The 23,880-nt window shown below is 39.0% G+C and overlaps 1 protein-coding gene across 4 annotated transcripts in view; it reads right to left on the reverse strand.

The window, feature by feature from the left end:
- The window catches only part of LRBA (LPS responsive beige-like anchor protein), a 357,361-nt gene that overhangs the window by 207,285 nt on the left and 126,196 nt on the right, over positions 1-23,880 (reverse strand). For all 4 annotated transcript variants that reach the window (XM_035113958.2, XM_035113959.2, XM_035113955.2 and 1 more), the window contains exon 36: positions 19,817-19,925. In XM_035113958.2, the coding sequence (XP_034969849.1) occupies positions 19,817-19,925 (109 nt within the window). The remainder of the gene's footprint in view (positions 1-19,816; positions 19,926-23,880) is intronic.

Genomic DNA, 23,880 nt, shown 5'->3' on the forward strand with positions numbered 1-23,880 from the left:
TACTGTGTACTGTACTTCTGTACTCGGTTCTGTCAACAAAGAAAAAGTTACTAGACTCTCCACATATAATTTCTGCAAGAAGATACAGACCCAGATCACATGTAACACCAAGTCAAACCAAGTCTATGTGTGATTGCATAGTATGCAGGTAAATTGCCATGGTATCTGTACTAAAAAAAAAAGATAAACAAACATGGAGGGGGGGAGTATGCAGGTAAATCACAGCTGCTTTGCTCCTACTATGGTCCAATTACCACCACACTACCCACCAGTTAAGCCATAGTTTGGGTTAGTGTTTTGCCTGAACCTAGGCTCATGGTTTGTCTTGCTTCTGAAAAATTACAAGCTATAGCCAAGGTTTATTCTTGGCAAACCATTTCTGATGTCAGTGGGAAATGGACCACGAGTTCAGGTTCAGACATCACGTTTAACCAAATCATGTCTTAGTTCCAGGTAGTGTAGAAGGAGCAGGATGCAGGGAGCAGCAAAGTGGCTGCAATTTTTATTGTGAATACCCACTTGTTCATACTTAGCCTTAGCCAATGTTTGGCTTAGCTGGGGCTGATTTTAGTCAGAGTCCCTAACATCTAGAAGGTCAAAGGGTTCTCAACCCCAGCCCTAGAGGATTTTGTAAATACATGATGCACCCAAGTTCCTTTTTAAGAAGGGATTGGTGATGATGCAATTAACTCTTAAATAAGTATGCATATTGGATTTTATTTGGTAGCACTTTATGGTTTGGGAACATGACATTCAAAAAACCACAGCATAGGAAGCCAGCATCAGTAACTCTCATATACCAAGAAGAAGCAAGTGTTGGTCAATGGTAGGTTCATATATTAAACACTTGGCCTCTTCTACTGCTGGACCCCCGCCCCCCACCCCACAACTGGCATTCATGCTGCCTTTGACTGTGGAAGTGCCATAGCCACTGAGAACCTTAGGTACCCTTCTAAAGTCATCCAAGCAGAGTTAGAAACTGAGATATGAAAGCTAGGATCTAAATGGCACCTTAAACCTAGGTTATGGGCACAACAATGGAATGTCTAGGCACACTTTTTAATAACAAGAATACAAAGCTGAAAATGAATGAACTGCAGCTAAAATATTATGTTCATTTTTCACATGGTCTAGTCCTTCCCCTGCCCACCCCCTTATATTTTCTTCTCCAGCCTTCAGAGAGTAGCTGGAAGTGGGACGACAGAAAAAGGCCCTCATTTCCTTCCACTCTGCATTTTTAATCTTAAATCTTAGGTGTACTACTACGCCCAGAGCTCAGAAACTGCTCGCACTAATGAAATTCCCCGTCACAAAATGCACCTAGAACAATGGGAGTTTTGAACACTGCATCCAAGCTGATAGCCATCTTACAGTAACAAATTGTTGTTGTTTAGTCGTTTAGTCGTGTCCGACTCTTCGTGACCCCATGGACCATAGCACGCCAGGCACTCCTGTCTTGCACCGCCTCCCGCAGTTTGGTCAGACTCATGGTGGTAGCCTCGAGAACACTGTCCAACCATCTCGTCCTCTGTCGGCCCCTTCTCCTTGTGCCCTCAATCTTTCCCAACATCAGGGTCTTTTCCAGGGAGTCTTCTCTTCTCATGATGTGGCCAAAGTATTGGAGCCTCAGCTTCACGATCTGTCCTTCCAGTGAGCACTCAGGGCTGATTTCCTTCAGAATTGATAGGTTTGATCTTCTTGCAGTCCATGGGACTCTCAAGAGTCTCCTCCAGCACCACAATTCAAAAGTATCAATTCTTCGGCGATCAGCCTTCTTTATGGTCCAGCTCTCACTTCCATACATCACTACTGGGAAAACCATAGCTTTAACTATACGGACCTTTGTAGGCAAGGTGATGTCTCTGCTTTTTAAGATGCTGTCTAGGTTTGTCATTGCTTTTCTCCCAAGAAGCAGGCGTCTTTTAATTTCGTGACTGCTGTCACCATCTGCAGTGATCAAGGAGCCCAAGAAAGTAAAATCTCTCACTGCCTCCGTTTCTTCCCCTTCTATTTGCCAGGAGGTGATGGGACCAGTGGCCATGATCTTGGTTTTTTTGATGTTGAGCTTCAGACCATATTTTGCGCTCTCCTCTTTCACCCTCATTAAAAGGTTCTTTAATTCCTCCTCACTTTCTGCCATCAATGTTGTGTCATCTGCATACCTGAGGTTGTTGATATTTCTTCCGGCAATCTTAATTCCGGCTTGGGATTCATCTAGTCCGGCCTTTCGCATGATGAATTCTGCATATAAGTTAAATAAGCAGGGAGACAATATACAACCTTGTCGTACTCCTTTCCCAATTTTGAACCAATCAGTTGTTCCATATCCAGTTCTAACTGTAGCTTCTTGTCCCACATAGAGATTTCTCAGGAGACAGATGAGGTGATCTGGCACTCCCATTCTTTTAAGAACTTGCCATAGTTTGCTGTGGTCGACACAGTCAAAGGCTTTTGCATAATCAATGAAGCAGAAGTAGACATTTTTCTGGAACTCTCTAGCTTTCTCCATAATCCAGCGCATGTTTGCTATTTGGTCTCTGGTTCCTCTGCCCCTTCGAAATCCAGCTTGCACTTCTGGGAGTTCTCGGTCCACATACTGCCCAAGCCTGCCTTGTAGAATTTTAAGCATAACCTTGCTAGCGTGTGAAATGAGCGCAATTGTGCGGTAGTTGGAGCATTCTTTGGCACTGCCCTTCTTTGGAATTGGGATGTAGACTGATCTTCTCCAATCCTCTGGCCATTGCTGAGTTTTCCAAACTTGCTGGCATATTGGGTGTAGCACTTTAACAGCATCATCTTTTAAAATTTTAAATAGTTCAGCTGGAATATCATCACTTCCACTGGCCTTGTTATTAGCAGTGCTTTCTAAGGCCCATTTGACTTCACTCTCCAAGATGTCTGTCTCAAGGTCAGCAGCCACACTGCCTGGGGTGTACGAGATCTCCATATCTTTCTGGTATAATTCCTCTGTGTCTTCTTGCCACCTCTTCTTGATGTCTTCTGCTTCTGTTAGGTCCTTACCACTTTTGTCCTTGATTATGGTAATCTTTGTACGAAATGTTCCTTTCATATCTCCAATTTTCTTGAACAGATCTCTGGTTTTCCCCATTCTATTGTTTTCCTCTATTTCTTTGCATTGCTCATTTAAGAAGACCCTCTTGTCTCTCCTTGGACAAAGACAGTAACAAATATCATAGTTTAACTATGTGCTGTGTGAAGATGCATGTTCTTTTGTCTGTTCAGTGCATCTGTGCACTATTTGATTTGTTTCACTTTGTTTCACTATGTACAAGGAAGGCTAGCACATCCAACCAGCTAACTACTTCTTTATCCCCATCAAGACCAGGTAAGCCAGTGTGATAGGCAAGCAATGTGAGCAGGGTAAGCAGCCCCTAGTACTTTCAGAAGATGTAATCAAAGGAAGAATGATTATGACTCTAGAGTTTATGTTAATAGTGGGTGACATCCAGTGGTATCAGCCTACTCATGCAACAGACTTTTGTTTGCACAGCGGGACTTTCCTTTTTACACACACCACACACATACACACCGTGGCAGCCTCCTGCACATTGCCAAAATCTGCTCTATAGGGTTGCAGGATCCTTTGGAGCAGATTTGGTGACATAGGGAGGGAGACAGAATGGGAAAGTCCCACCCAATTTGCTCACATGATGCTGAATATAACCCAACATTTTGAGAGCAGTCCATTGGCTTAATTTTCATATACTAAGTCAGAGCTTAAATAGGAATTTAACATTTGGTTATACTAAGTCAGATCCTATAAAGGTATTCAAGTGTTTAATACTATGGCAACAATATTAAACTGATGGTTTTTCAACAAAAGGCCAGTATAATTGACCTTATTATAATAAAATGTAGTGCTTTTTTCTTTTTTGAAAAAAAGGTGCCAGTACTCACAATGAAGTTATTACAGTAAGTGCCATGCTTTGTCATTTGGGGGGAAAGGTGCAGGGTACTACATACCCTTGAGAACCCCCAAAAAATAAGCACTGATAAAATGCCATACAAAATGTGTTACAAAAAGAGGAGTCAAGACATGGTAAAAATCAAGGGAAACAACAATTTGCAAGAAAAACAATTAAGGATGGAGAAATAAGGTAATTCTCTGCTTTGACTAATGATTATTCTAGCCTACTAGGATATTCCTAGAAGTATTACTGAGTATAGAGAAACAGAGAAATGTTTGAAAACAAATGTTTCCGTGTATGTTAAATATTCCTATACTACGTTGAATAATACTAAGTTGAGTGTTGTTGTTTTTAAAGAAACTATATGCAAGCTAACGATTGCTAACCATTTCCCATAAGGGTATCATTAAGAAGAGAAAAAGCAATCCGAGGGGAAATAAAAACATACCACCTGCAAATGCAAATTCCCATCCAAACCACAGATTTTAGTAAATGGAACAAGCTCCTGCATTTTTCCGTTAGATCTTTTGCACTTGACCTTTAACCTTCCATTTAAAGTCTGAACTAGAAATGCCACCCAGGGAAATCTTCCAAAGCTCCTGAATAAGACTTAGAAAAATGAAAGCTTAAAACCTCAATAGCAAACAAAAGTCAACCAATGACAATGTCTGACAGCCACCTTCAATTCTGAAGTGATGCTTCTGTCATCCAACGACTCAAAGTATTGATTTCTTTCAGCATGAAAAAGCCCAAGCCAATGAAATAGATATAGCAGCATGCCCCTTTTCCCCTCCCCCGATAATAGCCATCAAGGTTAACACAGGCAGAACACTTATCAAGGTATCTTTTCTATTTCTTCTTGTTTTAATGGACTGAATACAATGTATTGGCTTTTCATCTCTGCAACCTGCAGCCTCCGCCCCCTGCATCATCATCATTTATCTAGCCCTTAACGGATCTGAAGATTCAGGATCTGCATATAAATTAACTTTTTTTGAAAGCTATTTGTTACAGAAATCTGTTGTGGTCTCATTGCTTCGCCATATTTAGGGGATCCGGGTTATTATTAACATAGTAGTAGTAGCCCCCCTCCACACCCCAAGGGTCTATAGAAAATAAAGTGTTAAGACTATCTCATTAAAGCACTAAACTATCTGATTAAAGCACTATCTCATTAAAGCACTAAACTATCTGATTAAAGCACTATAATCAGTACAAGGAAAGTTCTATAAAGCACAGTAATGTGATATGCTGGCGCTAGTGAAAAAAGGGTTGATATTTTTACATGACGATAAGAATATGTTTTCTATAGGTAACACAATGATATAAGCATATAGATAAGATTGCATGTTCAATTTAATAATTGCTCTATTCTACTTCCTTTGAGATTTAATTTGTGCATAAGGCAGTTGCTTTCTCTGTGTCCTTCTCACTGAAAGGTAGATGCTCCATAAGAAAGGCATCAATTAGATATATAGTAGAATTCTAACAAAGAGAATGCAAAAATCATACTGTGGCAATATCATATACTGTACAGTCGTACCTTGGATCTCGAATGCCTTGGCTCCTGAACAAATTGGTTCCTGAACGATCGAAACCCAGAAGTGAGTGTTCTGGTTTTCAAACGATTTTCAGAAGCCGAATGCCCAGCATGGCTTCCGCGGCTTCCAATTGGCTGCAGGAGCTTCCTGCAGCGAATCAGAAGCAGCGCTTGGGTTTCTGAACGTTTTGGAAGTCTAACGGACTTCCAGAGCGGATTCCGTTCAACTTCCAAGGTATGACTGTATTAAGACCAACTAAAATTGAGGTAGGGAACTTTTTTCATCCTGAGGGCCACTTCACTTCATGGTTCACCACCTAGGGACCACATGTTAATGGTAGGTGGGGCAGAGTGGGAAAAAGTGGATTGGGCCAGATGCAAAAGTAGGCAGAGCAATGGATGATACCTTAATCTTTGTACACTAGACTACATCCCTTACACACACAAGAGGGATTATCACAGTTCAAGGACACATTCCTGGCAGGTTTGTGTCACAAATGTGTGACAAAACAGCAAACAAGCTTCCAAGTTCTTCAGAACTCTTCTTTGGGCAGGATGTTTGGATTACTATAACACATTCTACGTGGAGCTGCCTTTGAAAAGTGCTCAGAAACTTCAATTGGCTCAAAAAGCTGCACCCACACTGTGGACTGAAAGATGAACGAGTGAATGGATCCCTGACAAGGTGGATGACACACTGAAGCCTTGTAACAGTGATGCCAGAGTAGACATGGGGACACAGTCGTCATCTTTATTGTTATTATTATCTGCATCTACAGCAGCGGTTAGTCCCTGCGTTCATATCTCTGCTATATCACTATGTGTCTGTAGTTGCTGATGAGTAGCTGTCTTAGCTGGGGCCTGTCTGTAAACACCCATAGGCCTACCAACAAGGGCCTGTGAGAGGGAAGTGTGCCATTGGTTTCAGGTGAAAATCGTTAAGTGATAATAAATGTTCTGTCCTTTTCTCTACTGCAGTATATTGTTCCTAGGTACCAGTCCAGCCTTGTAGATCTATTTTTCTCTCTCTTCCTGCCCCACCAACAACCTTCTTTGGGTGGGTAGTGTAGTTTGAGAAATGCTGGTGGAAATTCTTAAGTTGTGACTCTTGTCTGATGAGTCAGGTGTGGTTGTATCGTTGGACGTATCACTCATCTGGTGAAGTGGACAGCAGCCCACAAAAGCTGATGCCGAAATAAATGTGATAGTCCATCAAGCAGCACAACACTCCTTTTTTTCTGCAACATGGCCACCCCTCTGGGGATAATGAAATAAATGTTTCTTCTGTTGCTGTACTGTAGCTATATTGTAGCTATGAAAAGGAAATACAGTAGGAAACCTCCTGGTGTTTATTTGTATGCTTAAAACTATGAAACACTGAGTTTAAACAAGGTGATATATACAAAGAGCATCTCTTTTGTAAAGAGTACCTGACACTAGGCTTTCAAAGTTTCTTCACGTCCATGGCACAAAATTACCACTAAAGATTACTGCGAACAATATTCAAGCAAGATTCTGGTAAGTGGAAGGTGAGTTCTGCTCATGTTAAAAACCCAATTTCTTCCCCTCCACTGTTGTTTCCTATCTCTCCCAAAACCTACCTGAGGGCCGGTAAGGCTTTCCAGAGTGGTAGGAGATGGGACATGCAGACTGTAGTTAGAAGAGGAAAATCAGTGGGCAGGGGAAGGTTAGATGAAAAAGTGTTCTTCTGCTCACACAAGGCAACCCAAAATTAACGGAAGTTGCTGGCAGGTAATCAGAAACTTCATGATAGTAGGATTCTAAAATACACAAGCAGCTACAGCTTGTGGCCAGACAGAAACAACAAATCAACAAGCCTATTGGGGGGGGGGGGACTCTACCCTAGCTGAAAATCAGAAATAAACACAAGCTTCAAAAAACTACATCCCTTTTGCAAAAAAGAGTGCTTACTAAATATTTTAGACTGTTTTTGAAAGGTACAGACACACACACACACACACACACACACACACACACACAAATGTTTACTTTTATCGGTGGCCCGTTACACAAACTAAGATGCTTTTATTTTCTGCTCAAGTACATACAGAGTACCCAAAAGGAAAAAAAAAACTACATCAGTTACAAAATCAGATTGCAAATGTGTTTACGATAACTAAATTACAACTAATCATATTAACTGCTTCGTCCCCTCACAGTACATCATGCTTTCATCAAATCAATCAAGCTAGAACACTGAAAGGAATATACTTTCTTATGGTGCTATCTTTCCCCAAGATCCTCTTTTTTTGAACTGACTGCAGGGCTGAGCCATATTTATACAGCTCAAAATCTGAAAAGAAAATCAGCCGTCCAAAAAAAACCCTTTGATCTGGATAAAGTGAGAGCCAAGGCATGCTCTACAAATTCTTCACAAAGGATATACTTCTGTGTATACATGCAACCCACCATTAGATAGAAATGTTTTATAAAGCCACATTAAGCCATGGCTCCTTTGTACATACATGGGTAGATGTGACAAAGCAACAGCCACTTGTGACAATTACTTGTGGGTTGAAAGTTTCCACATGGCAGGGTAGAAACACAAGATTGGTACCAGGTACTAGAGTGTTAAGACATATAAGTTTACCTCTACCCTACTTAAGCTGAGCAATTGTTTTAAAAACTTCCTAATAACTATACAATGCTTGCACTCTTAAGAATGGCATTATCATAGGCAGACAGAAGGAGATGAATAATCTACTCTGGTAGTCTTAATGCCAAGATGAGTTGCCTACGCCCCTGGGTGCATTCCAGCCACCATGTTCCGTCTCAGTTTTCTCTTCTAGCAATAAGATTCAGGGACTTGCGTAAACTATACTTTTGGTCTAACTTTGCTGCTGTATCCTCTGCATCCATGAGGTATTGTTGAAGTCTTATCAGGCTGCCTCACACAAAAAACAGTTGTTGCCAGGGAAAAAAGAGGAAAAACAAGAAACTGTTGTAAAATATCTCATTCAGATATTATTTAAGGCAATATATTTGACATAGGTTCTCACAAACATGTGGCGATCATTTTATTCAAAAGAACTGTATTTCTTTCATTGAGAGCCTAGGTACCTGAACAAGAACAAATTTCAGTCTCACTGCTCAATACAGGAAGTACTGTTGAAGTGTATTTAGCAAAAGGATTCAACATGATTATAGTGGTAGATGATAAGGACCAGTAAATGCACATGCAATCTTCTTATTTCATAGTGCTCTAAACTAAGAAGCAGCATTTAAAAATAACGATTTGTTTTTTTTAAGAAAGAATATGTGGTCTACCACTGACAATGTTTGATCTAATCCCTGAAATCTAAAACAACATTTAAGAAGCAGTCACATGTTTCATTCCTAATGAAGGCCTAGAAAGGAGAGTTCACTTTATTCTGGAGGCACGTATCAAAGTAGATCTCACCAAGCAACAGAGGCGCATCATCTAAGGATCTTTTTCACATTAAGAATCCTATTAGAAGGAAAACACTAAAAGGTAATTGAATTTCCCTCAGTTATCTTCATCTCTGTCAGCTCCTGCTACAATAACTTACTCTCCAGAGCACAGATAACTCAATTCTGTCCAGCAAGCATATGTTATGAATCTCCAAAGCAAACTTGTCTAAATCATTCTGGTCTTCTATCAAGGTTGGCTGTGGATATGAACTCTGACAGAAAGCAAACAAATTTATTTTTATCTTTTCAATAATTCACTTCTTCATGGCTTGATAGAAGAATCTAAGGATATTTATGTTTTTAGTAATTTTGGCATTATAAATACTGACTGAACATTGACTAGAATTAAAACCTGTTTAAACAGCCATTTTGTTATTAGCAGTTTCAAGCTGAAAGATAATTTGAGGTGTACTGTATTGACTTATTAGAGATTTCTATAAATGAAAGTGTTCATTCCAATTACATTTGCACAATTGGTTAAGACTACCATCTATACTTCATGTTTAATTCAAAACCATGCTTAAATGTATTGTGGTTTATAACTGTGGATGTATTTTCTGCAATTATTATTTATTACATTTTTGAACTTCCCTTCAGCAAAGGTTCCCAATGAGGTATAAAACATTAATACATACTGTATATCAAAACAACAACATTAAAGCCACACACCTACTAATACAGTGATTCTTTTTTGCAAATTCAGCAGTTATAGCTAACATAACAACCAACCAACCAACACCTGTGCACCAAAACCAAAAGAAACAGATGTCTTCAGCTGATGTAAAACAGAAGCCAGCAAGGGGGACAATTGTACCTACAAAAGAAGGAATTCTACAAGTGGGGTGTCGTAGCAGGGAGGGACTTGCACTGCATCATCACATACTTGACCATGGCTGACAACGAAACCATCAGAAAATCTTACGGAATGGGTTGGCAGATAATGCGAAAGGCACTTCTACAAATACCTAGGTCCCAAGCCATCAAGGGCTTTGTACTGGCAGGTAGCGCTACTCTTTTAGATTAAAAGGTTAGTTAAGAATGCTTCAATCTAAGAATGCCCATTCTAAGGTAAGTGAGACTTGAAACGTTAAAAACATACCTTGAATGTGATCACATTCAAATCTAGCACAGTATGTTCCCATGTTTTAATAGTTTCTATTCCTATCTTCCTTCTCTTCCTACCAGTTACCATGCCCAATCTATTGTTCAATAACATGATGGTGCTTAAACAAACTGTCCATGATCAGCACCAAATGAGGGTGCTGGGGCCAAGCAGGGAATTCCAGAGCTGTGTAAGTTCTGGAGCAGGAGGCTATGAGTTCAACAACAAGCTTTTAATCTATCAAGGCTCCAGAGGCGACGGAAAGACTTAAATCCTCACTGCTAGCTCCTCTTCTTCCTGTTCATCTGCTGGGCTGCTATTCACAGTGGAGTCTTTTCCCTCCTCCCAAAAAGGCCTTGCATCTAAGGAGACCTCTAGCAGGCAGGCAGGCACACATATGCCAACTCTGAGCTTGAGCCTGGATGATATTTGAGACTCAGGGCTTGGGCTATGATCAGGTGAGACATGCATGACACGAGGCACTCCACTACCTTAGGACATTTGAGGGTTCCTTAGGTTTTTCATCTGCACTGTGATTCTCTGCAAGGTCCCAGGACTTTTCCACAGAGGAGGCCTCCCTTGGTTCGGGATGGGCAAGATTCTGACACAAATTAGACTTTAGGACAAGTGGACATTAGAAAATAGGCTCTAATTAATTAAAGGTTTGTTATAACTTTATGCCCCTGCTGGAACTACTCTGTGGATTCTTTCTCATAGATCCTTAACCAGTCCATACTAGTTACATTTGGGGCCGCCAAAGCGTAGCTGTGTACTGACACAAAGCACAGAGGCAAGGTATGATCACAGAACTAGCTAAATCAATTTAGGTCACTCCCTATGATCACCTATAGCTAAAATTCTTGCACCACTCTGACAATGGAGCAGGAAAAAATGAGAACTCTCTTAAGATTTATCAATAATCTCCCATAGGAAAATTTATTCTTGCTTACAGACAACTTAATATGGAACAGTTACTTCTCAGCAGTAGCCAACAACCCAGACACATAGATCAAAGAAGAACAGTACCAACAATGCTCCTTCTCTTTCTTATTCTATGAAGAGGACTATTCAACCTCAGACATCAGCCATGCTGCTGTATCTGCACTAAACATACATTTACATCATACAAGAAGTGTGCAGTGTTGCAGACAGAGTGTTGGAACTAAACCGGGAAAGGGTTCAAATTCCCATGGAGCTCACCAAGTGGCCATGAGCCAGGAACTCTTTTATCCTCCAAAACTCACAGTCCTGCAGTGAGAATAAAATGCTGTTTTCCCTTCTCCTGAAGTTGCTATTTGCTCTGTAGAGGAAAGTATGCTAGGCAAAGAGCAGCTGGGCCCTCCCCCAGCAATATAATAATCATGATCTGATGCAACCCCAAAATGTTAACATCTTGCAAAGTTATCTACTTGATCTCAAAACCCAGGCCTTTTAATAGTTTTACTTGATAAATTGCTTTTATGCTACTCTTACATACTGTTTTACTACACATTTCTACAGAGCAATTCAAAGAGGGAGGGGGGAGAACCAAAGGTGGATGAACAACCTTTTACAGTGCCCTAATGTACTTCCATCCACATTTGTCCTTTTCAGCCTGTAGGTGAGAGAGAGAGCCATTCAGTTTCCCGCCCATTGTTTTCCACTGTTTCCAATGATAGCGGGGGAAACACAATGCCATACACACACCAAGAGGGTATGCTGGGTAACTGGGAATGCTATTGGGTAAGGCAAAGGATGTAAAGGTTTCTGGAGGTAGAAGGAGTATTGTGGAGTCATACAGTATCTTCCTCTCCAATGGAATACCTCTCTGTGTGTCCTCAGGGGAGGAGATTTGAAATATCCTATAGGATTCCAGTCTTACTGTTGCTGGTTTCCATTGATTTAATCTTAGTATCATTTAATGCAAATTAAAAAAAAGTTTTTGAAGGGCAGGATACAAATTGATTAAAATAAACAAAAATAACGGAAATCAGGAAGGGAGATCCAGATTGTGGATCTCCTATGTAACATCTAGTTGTGCCCATGCATATGTCTTGAATAAACTCCTCTCATCCTACTTAAACATTGGCCTGGCTCAGTTTTGGCAGCAAATGCTAAACTTTATCGTATTTTTAAATTATTATTCAGCTGAAAAACTAAGCATCCCACCCCACCCCCCATTGTACTGTTACAAGATTATCCCAGTTTAAAAAAAATAATGCTGAAAATGTTGTTGACCATAATTAAAATATACTTTCTTCATAGTTAGTAGCTAACAACATATGAAAATTATTATATAAAAAGCATAACCATTACTAGCTTCTTCAGAATTTAAAGCAGAAGATCTTTTACAAAAGGAAGTCTCTACTATAACGTCATGCTGCTTCGCCAAACACTGTCATCCTTTTTAAAACAACCCATTAGTCTTTTATGAATTACACTGATCCAAATCCAGCAATGTCTTTATTTTTTCAATTCCATCTTTTAAATAGTATTTTTTATTAATTTCTGCGAAACTTAACAAGAAAGTAGCTAGTTTGTTCATCCCTTTACATTCACGTGTAAGCACTACATCAGTTACGCATCAAATGTATAACTTGTAGAGTGTGGTGTGATTATAATTTCACCTTTGGATAAGAGTTCGACATATTTCCTCAAGGGGAACATCTGCCATGTTCTCCCCCCCCCCTAATAGCTGTGTAACATGTTTGTAGTTTTCATTGAATTTCACAAACCAGCTAAATTAAAAAGTCATATTTGTAGGTAATGAGAATTCATAAGGATTCCCCCTCACATGCTCAATATGAACCTGTTGTGAGAGAAGATTCAGTCGAGCGCAAGGGGGTTCAGCTGATCCCCCTGGCTGAGCTATAGCCTTTTGGTTGGACCCGATTGCCAGCGCGCTGGCATCTTCCTGTATGGTGGCTAAAGTCAGAAAAATCTAGGGAGGATACACAAGGGAGGAAGGTATCCCACATCTCGGGGAAAGGCATGGAGAAGATGCTGATGGAAGTCAGAAAGAGCTAAAGGATAATTTATAAAGTAAAACCAATAATAATTTGGCATTAACGTTATGAAAGAATGTGGCAGTTTGGGTGCATGGGATAAGATACAAATTAAGTGTGAAAGGAGAGACGGAGAAGAAATTACAGATGAGCAAAAACAGTTTGAAAGGCATGGGGAGGGATATAAATTTAAAAAGCCTCTGGATTAGCAAGTGGGCAACCAAGCCAGACTACACCCCCAGCTAGCAGGGATGTAAACAGCTATGAATTTCTGTCTGATGCTTCAATGAAATGCAGTGTATTTTCCTCACCACGGCAATGTGTGGTGAATTTCCAGTCAGAATTTCTTCAGGTGCAGCTTCCCCAAACACTTCTTACCTACACAGCTAATATACTATGCCTGATGTATCTATAAACTGCACTGCTCACTCTTCTGCCGTTAACAGTCATCCAGCTCCAAGCAGTGGGGAAGCCTGAATTATCACTGGGTACCATACCAGTATCTACATTGCCCTTAACAGTTGCAATTTGGAGCTTGAGTGAAAATGGAAAGCCCTTAACACAACGTTTTAAGGTGAAATGCTTCCCCCCCCCCAAATTGAATAATAATAAAGTCAGTACAGCCCTACAGTTTAGGGACAGAGATTTCACCGGATGTCTGGAAGCCTCACTTGCACTTGTTCTACATGCATAATACACAAACACAGAGAGCACACAAATTATCTCAACAAAAACCTCTTATTTCCCACCTTTTAATGCCATCTCTCCCCCCCCCCCAAGCCAATAGTGTACGTTTTCTCCTATCTACATTTTATTGTATGGAATCACACTTTTAAAATGAATCTGCACTAGTCCAGTACGGCTGAAAAAGCATCATCCTACAAATACTTTCCCTCTTTTTCCTCGAAGTTCACGGTTTTACATTAGCAGCCCTCATCCCTTAGATGCACAAACAAGCTAAATATAGAAAGGAGAATGATAGGGAAATTGTAAGATGAATCAAAGTGCTATCTTGCTATTGATAGCCTTGGCCTCCATAAATTTGCTGAATCCTCTTCAGAGGTCATCACTGTCTCCCATGGGAGCTGATTCCATACTTTAACTATGTGCAACATAGTTGCATAACATATATTTCTATTTTGCTTTTCCACTCAGGAGCTAAACACTGTGCATGTTTCCCTCTCTTTCCGGCTTTTATATTTGCAGCGTCCCTGTGAGGTAGGCTAGGTTAATATATGTTAATACACATATGTTAATACATATATTAACATACAAATATACCGTATGTAGATCTGGGAGGGGATGCATGGGACCCGATCCACATACAGTATACCCAGCCCAGGAAATCCTGTTGCCACCTCTGCCTGGCACGAATTATGGTCTGTGCTTATCCTACCTCACAGCTATGTGATGGTATTACTAATGCTGTAAGAAGATGTAATGGCTTAGGGGCTGATTTCCAGTACAGTGGTACCTCTGGTTAAGAACTTAATTCGTTCCGGAGGTCCGTTCTTAACCTGAAACTGTTCTTAACCTGAGGTACCACTTTAGCTAATGGGGCCTCCCGCTGCCGCCACGCTGCTGCCACACAATTTCTGTTCTCATTCTGAAGTAAAGTTCTTAACCCAAGGTGCTATTTCTGGGTTGGCGGAGTCTGTAACCTGAAGTGTCTGTAACCCGAGATGCCACTGTATTGGTTGCTCCTAATAAACTGTTCCTATGATTATTGACTTAATTATTTTGCCTTCTTTTTACATAAGAGAGAGTTCAAACATGTTCATGTGTGACAATACAGGAAATGTTTCTCAAGGCTACTCAAAAGCTAAGATTTAATAGATAAAGCATATCTGATGCTTAGCTATACGGAAAGGGAAGACTCGCAGAAAACATGTTTTTATTTTATTTTTGCAGAGGAGGACACATGAAATAAGCTAGAAACTACCTGTACCTTTTGAGCAAGGCATGACTACATTTACATTCATATTCAACATAAGCCATAAACCAAAACATGAACAGCTTATTGCTGCATAACTATAGCCTATAAATCGGCACAGGGTGAAAATTAGGGCCATAGAGAAGTCCAACTAATACGCATGAAGAAACATAACTGAAGGGAAAAGGGCAACAAATTTTACAGCAGCTGGAAATGCTAGATTTAATTATTGAAGGGAAATCATGCAGAGAAGTTAGCTGCCTAATATGATTTACAACAAAGAAGAATCCAATGAATATCCCAGTTATATTGACAAACTGCTAATAATCAGAACATAAGACTATTGCAAATTGCGACAAATGCATAATTTCAGTAAAGACATCACAACAAAAAGGAAACGATGCATGCCTTACTTATAAACCACAAAAACTGTAACCTGTGTAAATATCTAAAAAGGGGGGGGGGAGAGAGAGAGAGTAGAAAACCTGCTGCCATTTTGAAGAATAGCTGCTTATACTACTGAGAAACTGACTGGCCAGTCACAAGCCATCAACATCTGAACTAAGCATTATAAAATGAAATACGGTACATTTTATTCACACTTCTATTTTCTTTGTTCATCACTTTATATTTAACATTCTTATGCTTGTCTCTTAATCACTTAGTCACAATTGGGACTATTAAACATCCACTTTGCATGCAGAAGGCCCCAGCGAGGATGACCTGCCTGACACCTTAGAGAGCCACTATCAGTGTGTAGACAACAAGTGCCCAAAGCTGATGTGCAAATCACTGTATCACTGATTCTCAGAGCTCCTAATAAAACCACCAACAGCTAGTGCTCGAACACATAATCCAAAAATGGATGCACACTGTTATTAACATAAGCTTACTACTTGAAGGGACATTGCCAGGGATCGAGACCCATTTCTGTTTGGGGTGCTTCACATTTTTCCCCCTTGCATGAAGTGACATGGTGCTACACCTATTTTCCAGTACGCATGTTTACCATTTACTTTTAAGAGGTCATGGCAGTCATGTCATGGAAAAAGTGAGGGGAAGGATGCTGCGTCACCACAATTTTGCAGGAGATGTTCATAGAAAACCCTAAAAGAATACTTTGTATTTGTGGTACCTATAAACATTCACAGTATCTATGAATATTTCATATACTTCCCTTTAAATAATAATAAAAACCAGGTTCAAGTCACTCCAGATTTAGCCTGGGGAAGTCGTAAAAAATATTGCTCATTCCAAATTAATTGTGCAATGCCCCCAAGTCTACTGCACCCACTATCAAAGGATCCCTGCATGCAGTAGGATTGTGTGGGCATTGAGAAAAATCAGCACAGACAAAAAAACCCACCAAAGTTCTGCCCTTTCTCTTTGCCAATGCTTAAATGGAATAATAATAATAATAATAATAATAATAATAATAATAATAATAATAATTTTATTATTTGTACCCCACCAATCAGACTGGGTTGCCCCAGCAACTATGGACAGCTTCCAACATATATAAAAACATAATAAAACATTACACTTTAAAAGGCTTCCCTGTACGGGGCTGCCTTCAGATGTCTTCAGAAGTTGGTTTCATTCTTAAAAGATACATATTTTTAAAAGATAAAGTCTTGTGCTTATTATGAAAATGATGATCTAAATGCATACTGTGTGCTGTTTTGTGCTTTAATATAAAAATAACCTCACTCTTTTATTTCAAAATTTTCTTCAGGGCATTTTAAACAGCAGAACTAAGAGTTAAATCACATTTTATTGTTATGTGTGAACATGGTCCCTTATGTTTGCATGATTTGATAACAGAATTAACTTGCTCTTAAGTGTGACAGTGTTACAGCAAATCACTACATGATTTTAGTTATAGCTTGTTCTGAATAATTCTGCTACATTTGGATTCATGATATGTTCATGACTGAGTCTTAACTCCTATCTATTCCTTCACACATTTTTTTCCAAGCAGCATAATGCTTCTCTTTCCAAAACTAATTTCTGCTGAAACATATGGATATCTTGTGAGTTCAAGAGCAACATGCCTTGGTCAATAGAGAAAACTAAGGCTGCCTCCTCCAGTTCTGATAAGTATAACAGAAGTGCTGTCTTTTCTGCAGTCTAGCTTCTGTTTAAGTTCAAGATTATGTGAATTAAATCCCTTCAGCCATCACACTGAGATATAACAGAGTCAAGGCAACATCAGATCAAGAAGTGTCAACCAACACCTGCCTGCAGACAGTTCAAAGACATAAGAAACACACAGAGAAATAAAAATTGTGGTCAGTTCTGACAGAGGCAGCATTTTGAAATGCAGCAAAAAAAAATTCCCATGATTTAGCCATTCTTATGTGAAAAAAGTGAAGTTAAAGGGCAGAGAGGTATGTTAGCAGCAGGAAAAGAAGAGCAATTCACCTAATCAATGAGGCCATGTCACTCATGGTGCATCTGCATAAAACCAGTGTATAAGTTGTCACCTTTGTCAGACTCCAATGATTATCAGGCAATGAACTAAAAAAGATGTATATTTCGTCTCCACAGGACTGTCTACCAACCCTTCATTTTTTTGATGTAACAAATGAAACCTGCCTGCTATTTCACTAGCACAAAATGACGATGTAGATATCTGACAACATCTCTGTTTGCAGGAGTGGGTAACTAGGTCTAGATGAAGTACAGACAGCTTATTAAACAATGCACAGCATGAATCCTGAGACCCACAGAGATGGCCTTTAGAAACATTACCACTGTCCAGGAAAATAATCTTTCTACTTCTTATGCATTTTAAAACAAAAGTTTACGTGTTAATATATAAGGAAAATCCTCAATGTTTCATTTATATAAGAAAACTGCAAAACAAAATTTTGGGGGGGAGAATCCAATAAAAAGCTAGATTTTTATGATGTATTTCTTTTTTTGTTCTGTACTGAACTGGGCGGGTGGCCATAGTAATCCAATAAATTTAAAATACATGTCAATGTAATTCATTGTCCCTCAATAATAAATTACCCCTTATTTTTATTTAGTTTGGGTTTATTAAAAAATACTCTTTTTTTTACTACTTCAGCAAAAAAAAATAACTTTTAGACTTCTTTGTTTGCAGTATATTCATACATGTAGATATCTGGTTGGAGGCTGCAACATTTCCATGGCTACAATTTTATGAGCCACTGGCAATTGAAATACTATTACAGAACAGACTTAAGGATTTATTTGTGTGAAAGCCACTCAGGCGTTTATTTGCCCAAAAGTCATTGTGAGAAACCCCCATGTGAACAAATACACATTTGTACTAAGTTTTCCCAGAAAATTAAAGGCATGTTTGTTTTTTAATGCTGAAATTGTTGACAGAAATGGTAGCAATTAGATAATCTAAAATGTGATATTAAAAAAAAAAAGATGATTCAGAAGCTGCTAACTCTAGATGCAAATTAGTAGCTTAGCTGCTCCACTCTTCTTATTGATTGCCAGTTCTGTACCAGCTGCAAACTCTGGCAAGGTTAAGGTGCTTTTACCCTGCCAGTCCCCACTAAAGACATTGTGCAAAAGCAGCTCTTCTCAGTCTATCATTTTATTTTGAAATGGCTAAAAGATTGCTAGAGAGTAAATTTATACAAAGAGCAGCCTGATCTAGGTAGATCAGTAAGTTTAATTCCAACGACATGTTGTTTTTATCAAGTACTTAAGAATTCCAGTAGAGGAGTGGAGAGGAGAATAAAGAACATAATCCACATCAACAAGGACAGTCAGGGACAATATCTTTGAAAGCCATAAGCACGAGAGGATTAAGGAATCATACTGGTAAGGTTATAGTTCATAAGATCCATTTGCAATGCTACGTCAAAAAGGATAATGTGGTCATGGGATGCATAAAGAGGAAAATAATTTGTATGTGTGCAGCAACAATTGTGTGTGAAACATCCATGAGACCAGCGCTAGAACGCATCAGACTAAACAGACTGCCGTAAAATATTATACCTATTTGACCAAATGAAGGGGCTGGTGCAAAAAAAAAAAAAAAATCAGTCAGATTGGTTTTGAAAATGAGAGTGTTCTAAGTAGGGAGAGTGTAGGAGCTCAGCCCTATCCAAAGGAAGACTAAACAAACTGCAATCACGCAAGTGACTTCATGGAAAAAGAAAAGTAGAAGTTTGCCTAAAAGTATTTTTTCGTTCTGATGACTCAAAGGGAAGTGCAATTACCAAATAATATTTCATTTAAAAAAATAATGCAAAGTTAAATTTAAGTCTGCAAACAACACACTGCTTTATTAAAGTTAGCCTTTTATCTATATTATACCAGATGTTATACTGGATGAACACCATTGTCAATTATGAATGTTAAAATACAAAGTTTTAAATCATCCCAAATTTTATCTGTGCACTTTTTATCCCTATCCTCCAACCAGCAGCCTTGGTTACAAGTACAAAATGTGGGCTGGATCCAGAGAAGATACAGCAGAACTCCAATCACATAATGGGTCCTTCTTGTCTCTTCCACCCCCGCTAAAAGTTCCCTCCTCTCTCCATAGTTACTTCTGATGGTTAGTGAACTCTCTGGGTGTGCAAGATGGAGTGCACAGAGAAGCAGAAGGACCGGGAAATTGGAGGAATTCAGTAGGGTTGCCTTGCACAACTGGAAATGCTTTTCTATTTGTGAACGATCTCTGGATCCAAGAGAACTTCAGAGTTCTTTGTACTATTTAAAGGTGAACATGGGCAGGGATTTTAAAGACGGAACTTCGCAGGCACCTGATGTGTTTACATTTTTAATCTGGCATAGCTATGGTACCAATGTTTCAGTCAACTACTCCACTACGTATGAATGAATGAAATACTAGTGGTTTGTGTAAGATTTGGGACTTGCCTCAAATTCAGCATGCCTGTGAATATCTTCAGCTCTTTGTCTGCTCAAGATAAATTCTGCTTCATTTGCAACTCTCACCAGATGATCCTTCATGGTTTGGCTCAGCAATCTGTAAACAGAAAGAAATTTGGGACAAATTGGTAACAATGGATTTTAAAAACAAAACAAAAAAACACCAAAGGTTTTAAAGCATTTTCAGTATAAACACACTGATATCCAGATCCAGCAATATGCTCCAGCAACAGATGTTCAGACACACACATGGAATTGCACCACCTGGAAGTACTTAGTCATTAATTTTGAGAGAGGGGGTTGTGACCCAAAATATACTTGATGAACACCTCTTGCATCAAAATGCCGGTTTCTAAAAATGTAAATAAAAACAGCTGGAAGGGTTGATCATTAATAGGTTCAGAACAAATGAAGACCGGCAATTAAATGGAATTTAAACCCTTTTTCTCACCTGCTGTGGTCCTGAGGATAAGCCTTCTTCTGAAGTTGGTATTTGCTTTGGGGTTTCCATTTAACTTAAAGGGTAAGTTTGACTCCAATTTGCATACATTACTTTAGAGTAGAGCATAGGTGCCAACTCCCAGATTGAAAAATCCGGGATCGGCGTGGCGTGGCACCGAAAGTCGCGCTGCGGCAATTTTGGAACTGGGCAGAGCGGCACCAGAAGTTGCTTCTACGCATGCTCTGCCCATTTCCAAAATGGCCGCAGTGCCAGAAATCGCTTCTGCGCATGTCCAGAGACTCCAGACATGTGCAGAAGGAGCCTCCCCGAGCCGGTAAGATTCTGGGGGAATTACGGGTTTTTTTAAAATCCGGGCTGCTAGTGGGAAACGGCTGGAAAAACGGGGGTTTCCCAGGGAATACGGGAGACTTGGCAGCTATAGAGTAGAGTGGGTCCTTCAATTGAAATGAATGGCTACTATTTAAATGAATGGTGACTACCATGCATGCAACAGAATCATTCTCATATTGAAACAAACACAAAACTTTCTATCAGGCATTGATTTGAATCACCACCAATTATATACACTATTGATGAATCTTAATATTTAAAGTTAAAATACACCTCTCCAAAACAGTACACTGTATTCCATTAAAAAAAATCTTAGTTATGAAGCTCAATTTGATAATAAGCAAGCACAGTTAACCAAATGTAGGCTATACATAAAAATTGAGCCCATATTCCACTGCTATTTTTTTAGGAAAGGATGGTAGCTGAAAATGGAATCAGTGCAAATGTATGGAAACCACAGGCAAAGAGCACCATGATTTTCTGGCACAGGCTTACTTTACTGACAACCAGTACTCGAAGTTTCCTAGATAATACTGAAGCTGAATTAGCTGTCTCTGGTTTTCATTTTAAATATCGAAAACATTAACTCTTTTCTGTTTAAAGATGCTGACATGCCCTTGCAAAACCTTAACACTACAATCTGATACTTAAAGCACTTTACTGATACAGGCCTCATTGAAGTGAGCTGGACTTACATTAGCTGAAAAGCAAGAGCCTTAGTCATCTGTAAATAACCTGAGATTTTCTATTAAGTTTACTAACGCAGATGTTCCCAATTTGCACAAAGATATTTAAATGCATGCAGAGATGATCAAACAGAACTCAAAGCAATAAAAGCCAAACTTCTAAAAATATACTTTGTTTTATAGGTGAACATTTTAACACAGAATGTAAAATCTCTATGTGATCTTCAAAACACCAGCTGAATTATTCTCCCCATCCTTTCAGGACACCCCAAGATATCATTTGTATTTTCATCACATCCTTAACATTGTTTGATGTTATTCTCAGTGGGTATGTACTGTGGTTTTATCTAGCATGTTCGTAAAGCAATTCCTATTATGAATCCAGAACATTAAAATGAATTTGTTAATTGTAAGAACATAGTTTTCTATTAGAAGTAGACCATCATACACTTAAATAAAAAAAAACACATACAAGACAAAGCTGTGGTCTTGAGGGTTTTTTAAAAAAATTGTTATTCAGTGTCGGTGAGGGTTCTACACTTGACATTTCCAGAAATGAAAACTGGGGAAATGTTACCCCAGTTTTGTCCTCATAATTCTTTCAAGTAACTTGGAAAAAGTCATTATTTTAATTGGTGTCAATAAAGGGACTTTTTAATACTATTTTGAACCTAGTGTGTTATGGTAAAAGTATAAAATATATGCTCTTTCGTTCTAACAATAAATGATAATTTGGTTGTGAAATTTTAAGTGTTGTATTCCCCTGAATATTTCAAAAATGCACCCATATAAAAGTTACAGATACAATTACTTATTGTTGAAATAGTATCACCATCAACTCACATAGTGCAAAATTAGATTCCCTGTCTGACGGAACTGACAACTTAAATTCTGACAAAAGATGGTGTGGAGAGAGAGGAGAAAAGGCATAGCCAGGGAGGCATACAACTGTTACACATACTCAAAGCATTGTTGCAATAGGGGATGAAAGTAGAGGGGTTAAGCCAAAGGCTTAGTAGAAGAAGCGGGTTTTGAGAAGAGAGGTGATATAGAAGTTCTGGACAGAAAATGAGGACCAATCAGAGATAATAAGGTAGCAAGCTGGTAGAATTGTGGATGTGGGGGTGGGGGAGTTATCGCTTCTCGGCCTTTTGGCTAAGATCAAGTGTGTGTGTGTAGTTATAGCAGGAATATAATTAGGTATATGGATATTTTATATAGGCAGGTAAAAAAGGCAGATAATTAACAGATGAAAGATTCTTTAACTGGTTGATCACAACCATGATTTAGTATTCTATCTATAAGTGTAGAGTCATGATTCAGGTAGGTAGCCGTGTTGGTCTGACGCAGTCAAAATAAATAAAAAATAGTCCAGTAGCCCCTTAGAGACCAACTAAGTTTGTTCTGGGTATAAGCTTTCGCGTGCATGCACACTTCATGCACACGAAAGCTTATACCCAGAACAAACTTAGTTGGTCTCTAAGGTGCTACTGGACAATTTTTTATGTAGAGTCATGATCTTTGACATGTATGAGTATCCAGTGGAATAGCCTTTGCTCATCTGTTGCCCTCCAAGTATTTTTGGACTACATTTCCTAGTAGCACTATCATGCTGTTGAGAGTTGTTGAAACATCTGGTGGGCAACAGATTGGCAAAAGCTGCAATAAAATTCACCTATTTTTCCTATTCAAAACTGATACTTCAACTTTTTTTTCCTTTTGAAAGTCACATGAATTGTAAATACACCAAAGTTTATAATTGAAGTAAGAATAATAAATTCGTGAAGAATAATTTTGCAATATGGTGCACAGTAGAGCGTAAGTGGTGAACAGTGGAATGAAAAACAGATAAATATTCCTCAGTATCTGTACATGAATATCCTGTCCAGTCATATATAAGAGAAAAGCAGCTGGTGTTAACTGTAGAAGAGAGGCCTGTTAAAAAAATATGTTCTTAATATTTATTAAGGTTCTCAAATGTACAAAGCATGCTTCAATCTTAATAGTTAACTTTACATGCTTTAAGGAAAGAAGCCCATCATTGTAACATACAGAATAAATCTTTCCCTACAACTCTGAATTTTGAGAACTAAAGTACACATATTGGGTTGCAGTGCTAAAGACTACCTTCGAAGTTTATGTATTTCTGACCTGCCTTCACCTCATTCATATCATTATAACTTTGGCCCTTGATGAACACACTATTAGTCTAGATAGCACTATGCTCTTAACACACTGAGGAACCAGTGTTCTGTTCTGTCTGGGCAAGGTGCGTATCATTAACAAGCCAATTGCTGAAGCTGTTAGGTTTCCCTATTTAATAGCTGAGCTATGTTGAAGCTGTTTTCTTTTTAAGCAAGTTGTTGGGCGGGGAGGGAAGAATCAAAAGCAAATGTATTTTAATGTGCATTACAGAAACCTATAAATTACACTAATAATTTATGCCCTATATAGCAAGCAAATGGTCTGGATCCCAGGAAACGTCAACGGAATGAAAGCAGCCACAAACACAGTTCCCTAAATACTCAAACAAGATTTCTACCACATGGTCTTCCACCAACAGCTGCCCTGGG

Source organism: Zootoca vivipara, chromosome 9, assembly GCF_963506605.1.
Source record: "Zootoca vivipara chromosome 9, rZooViv1.1, whole genome shotgun sequence".
NCBI lineage: Eukaryota > Metazoa > Chordata > Lepidosauria > Squamata > Lacertidae > Zootoca > Zootoca vivipara.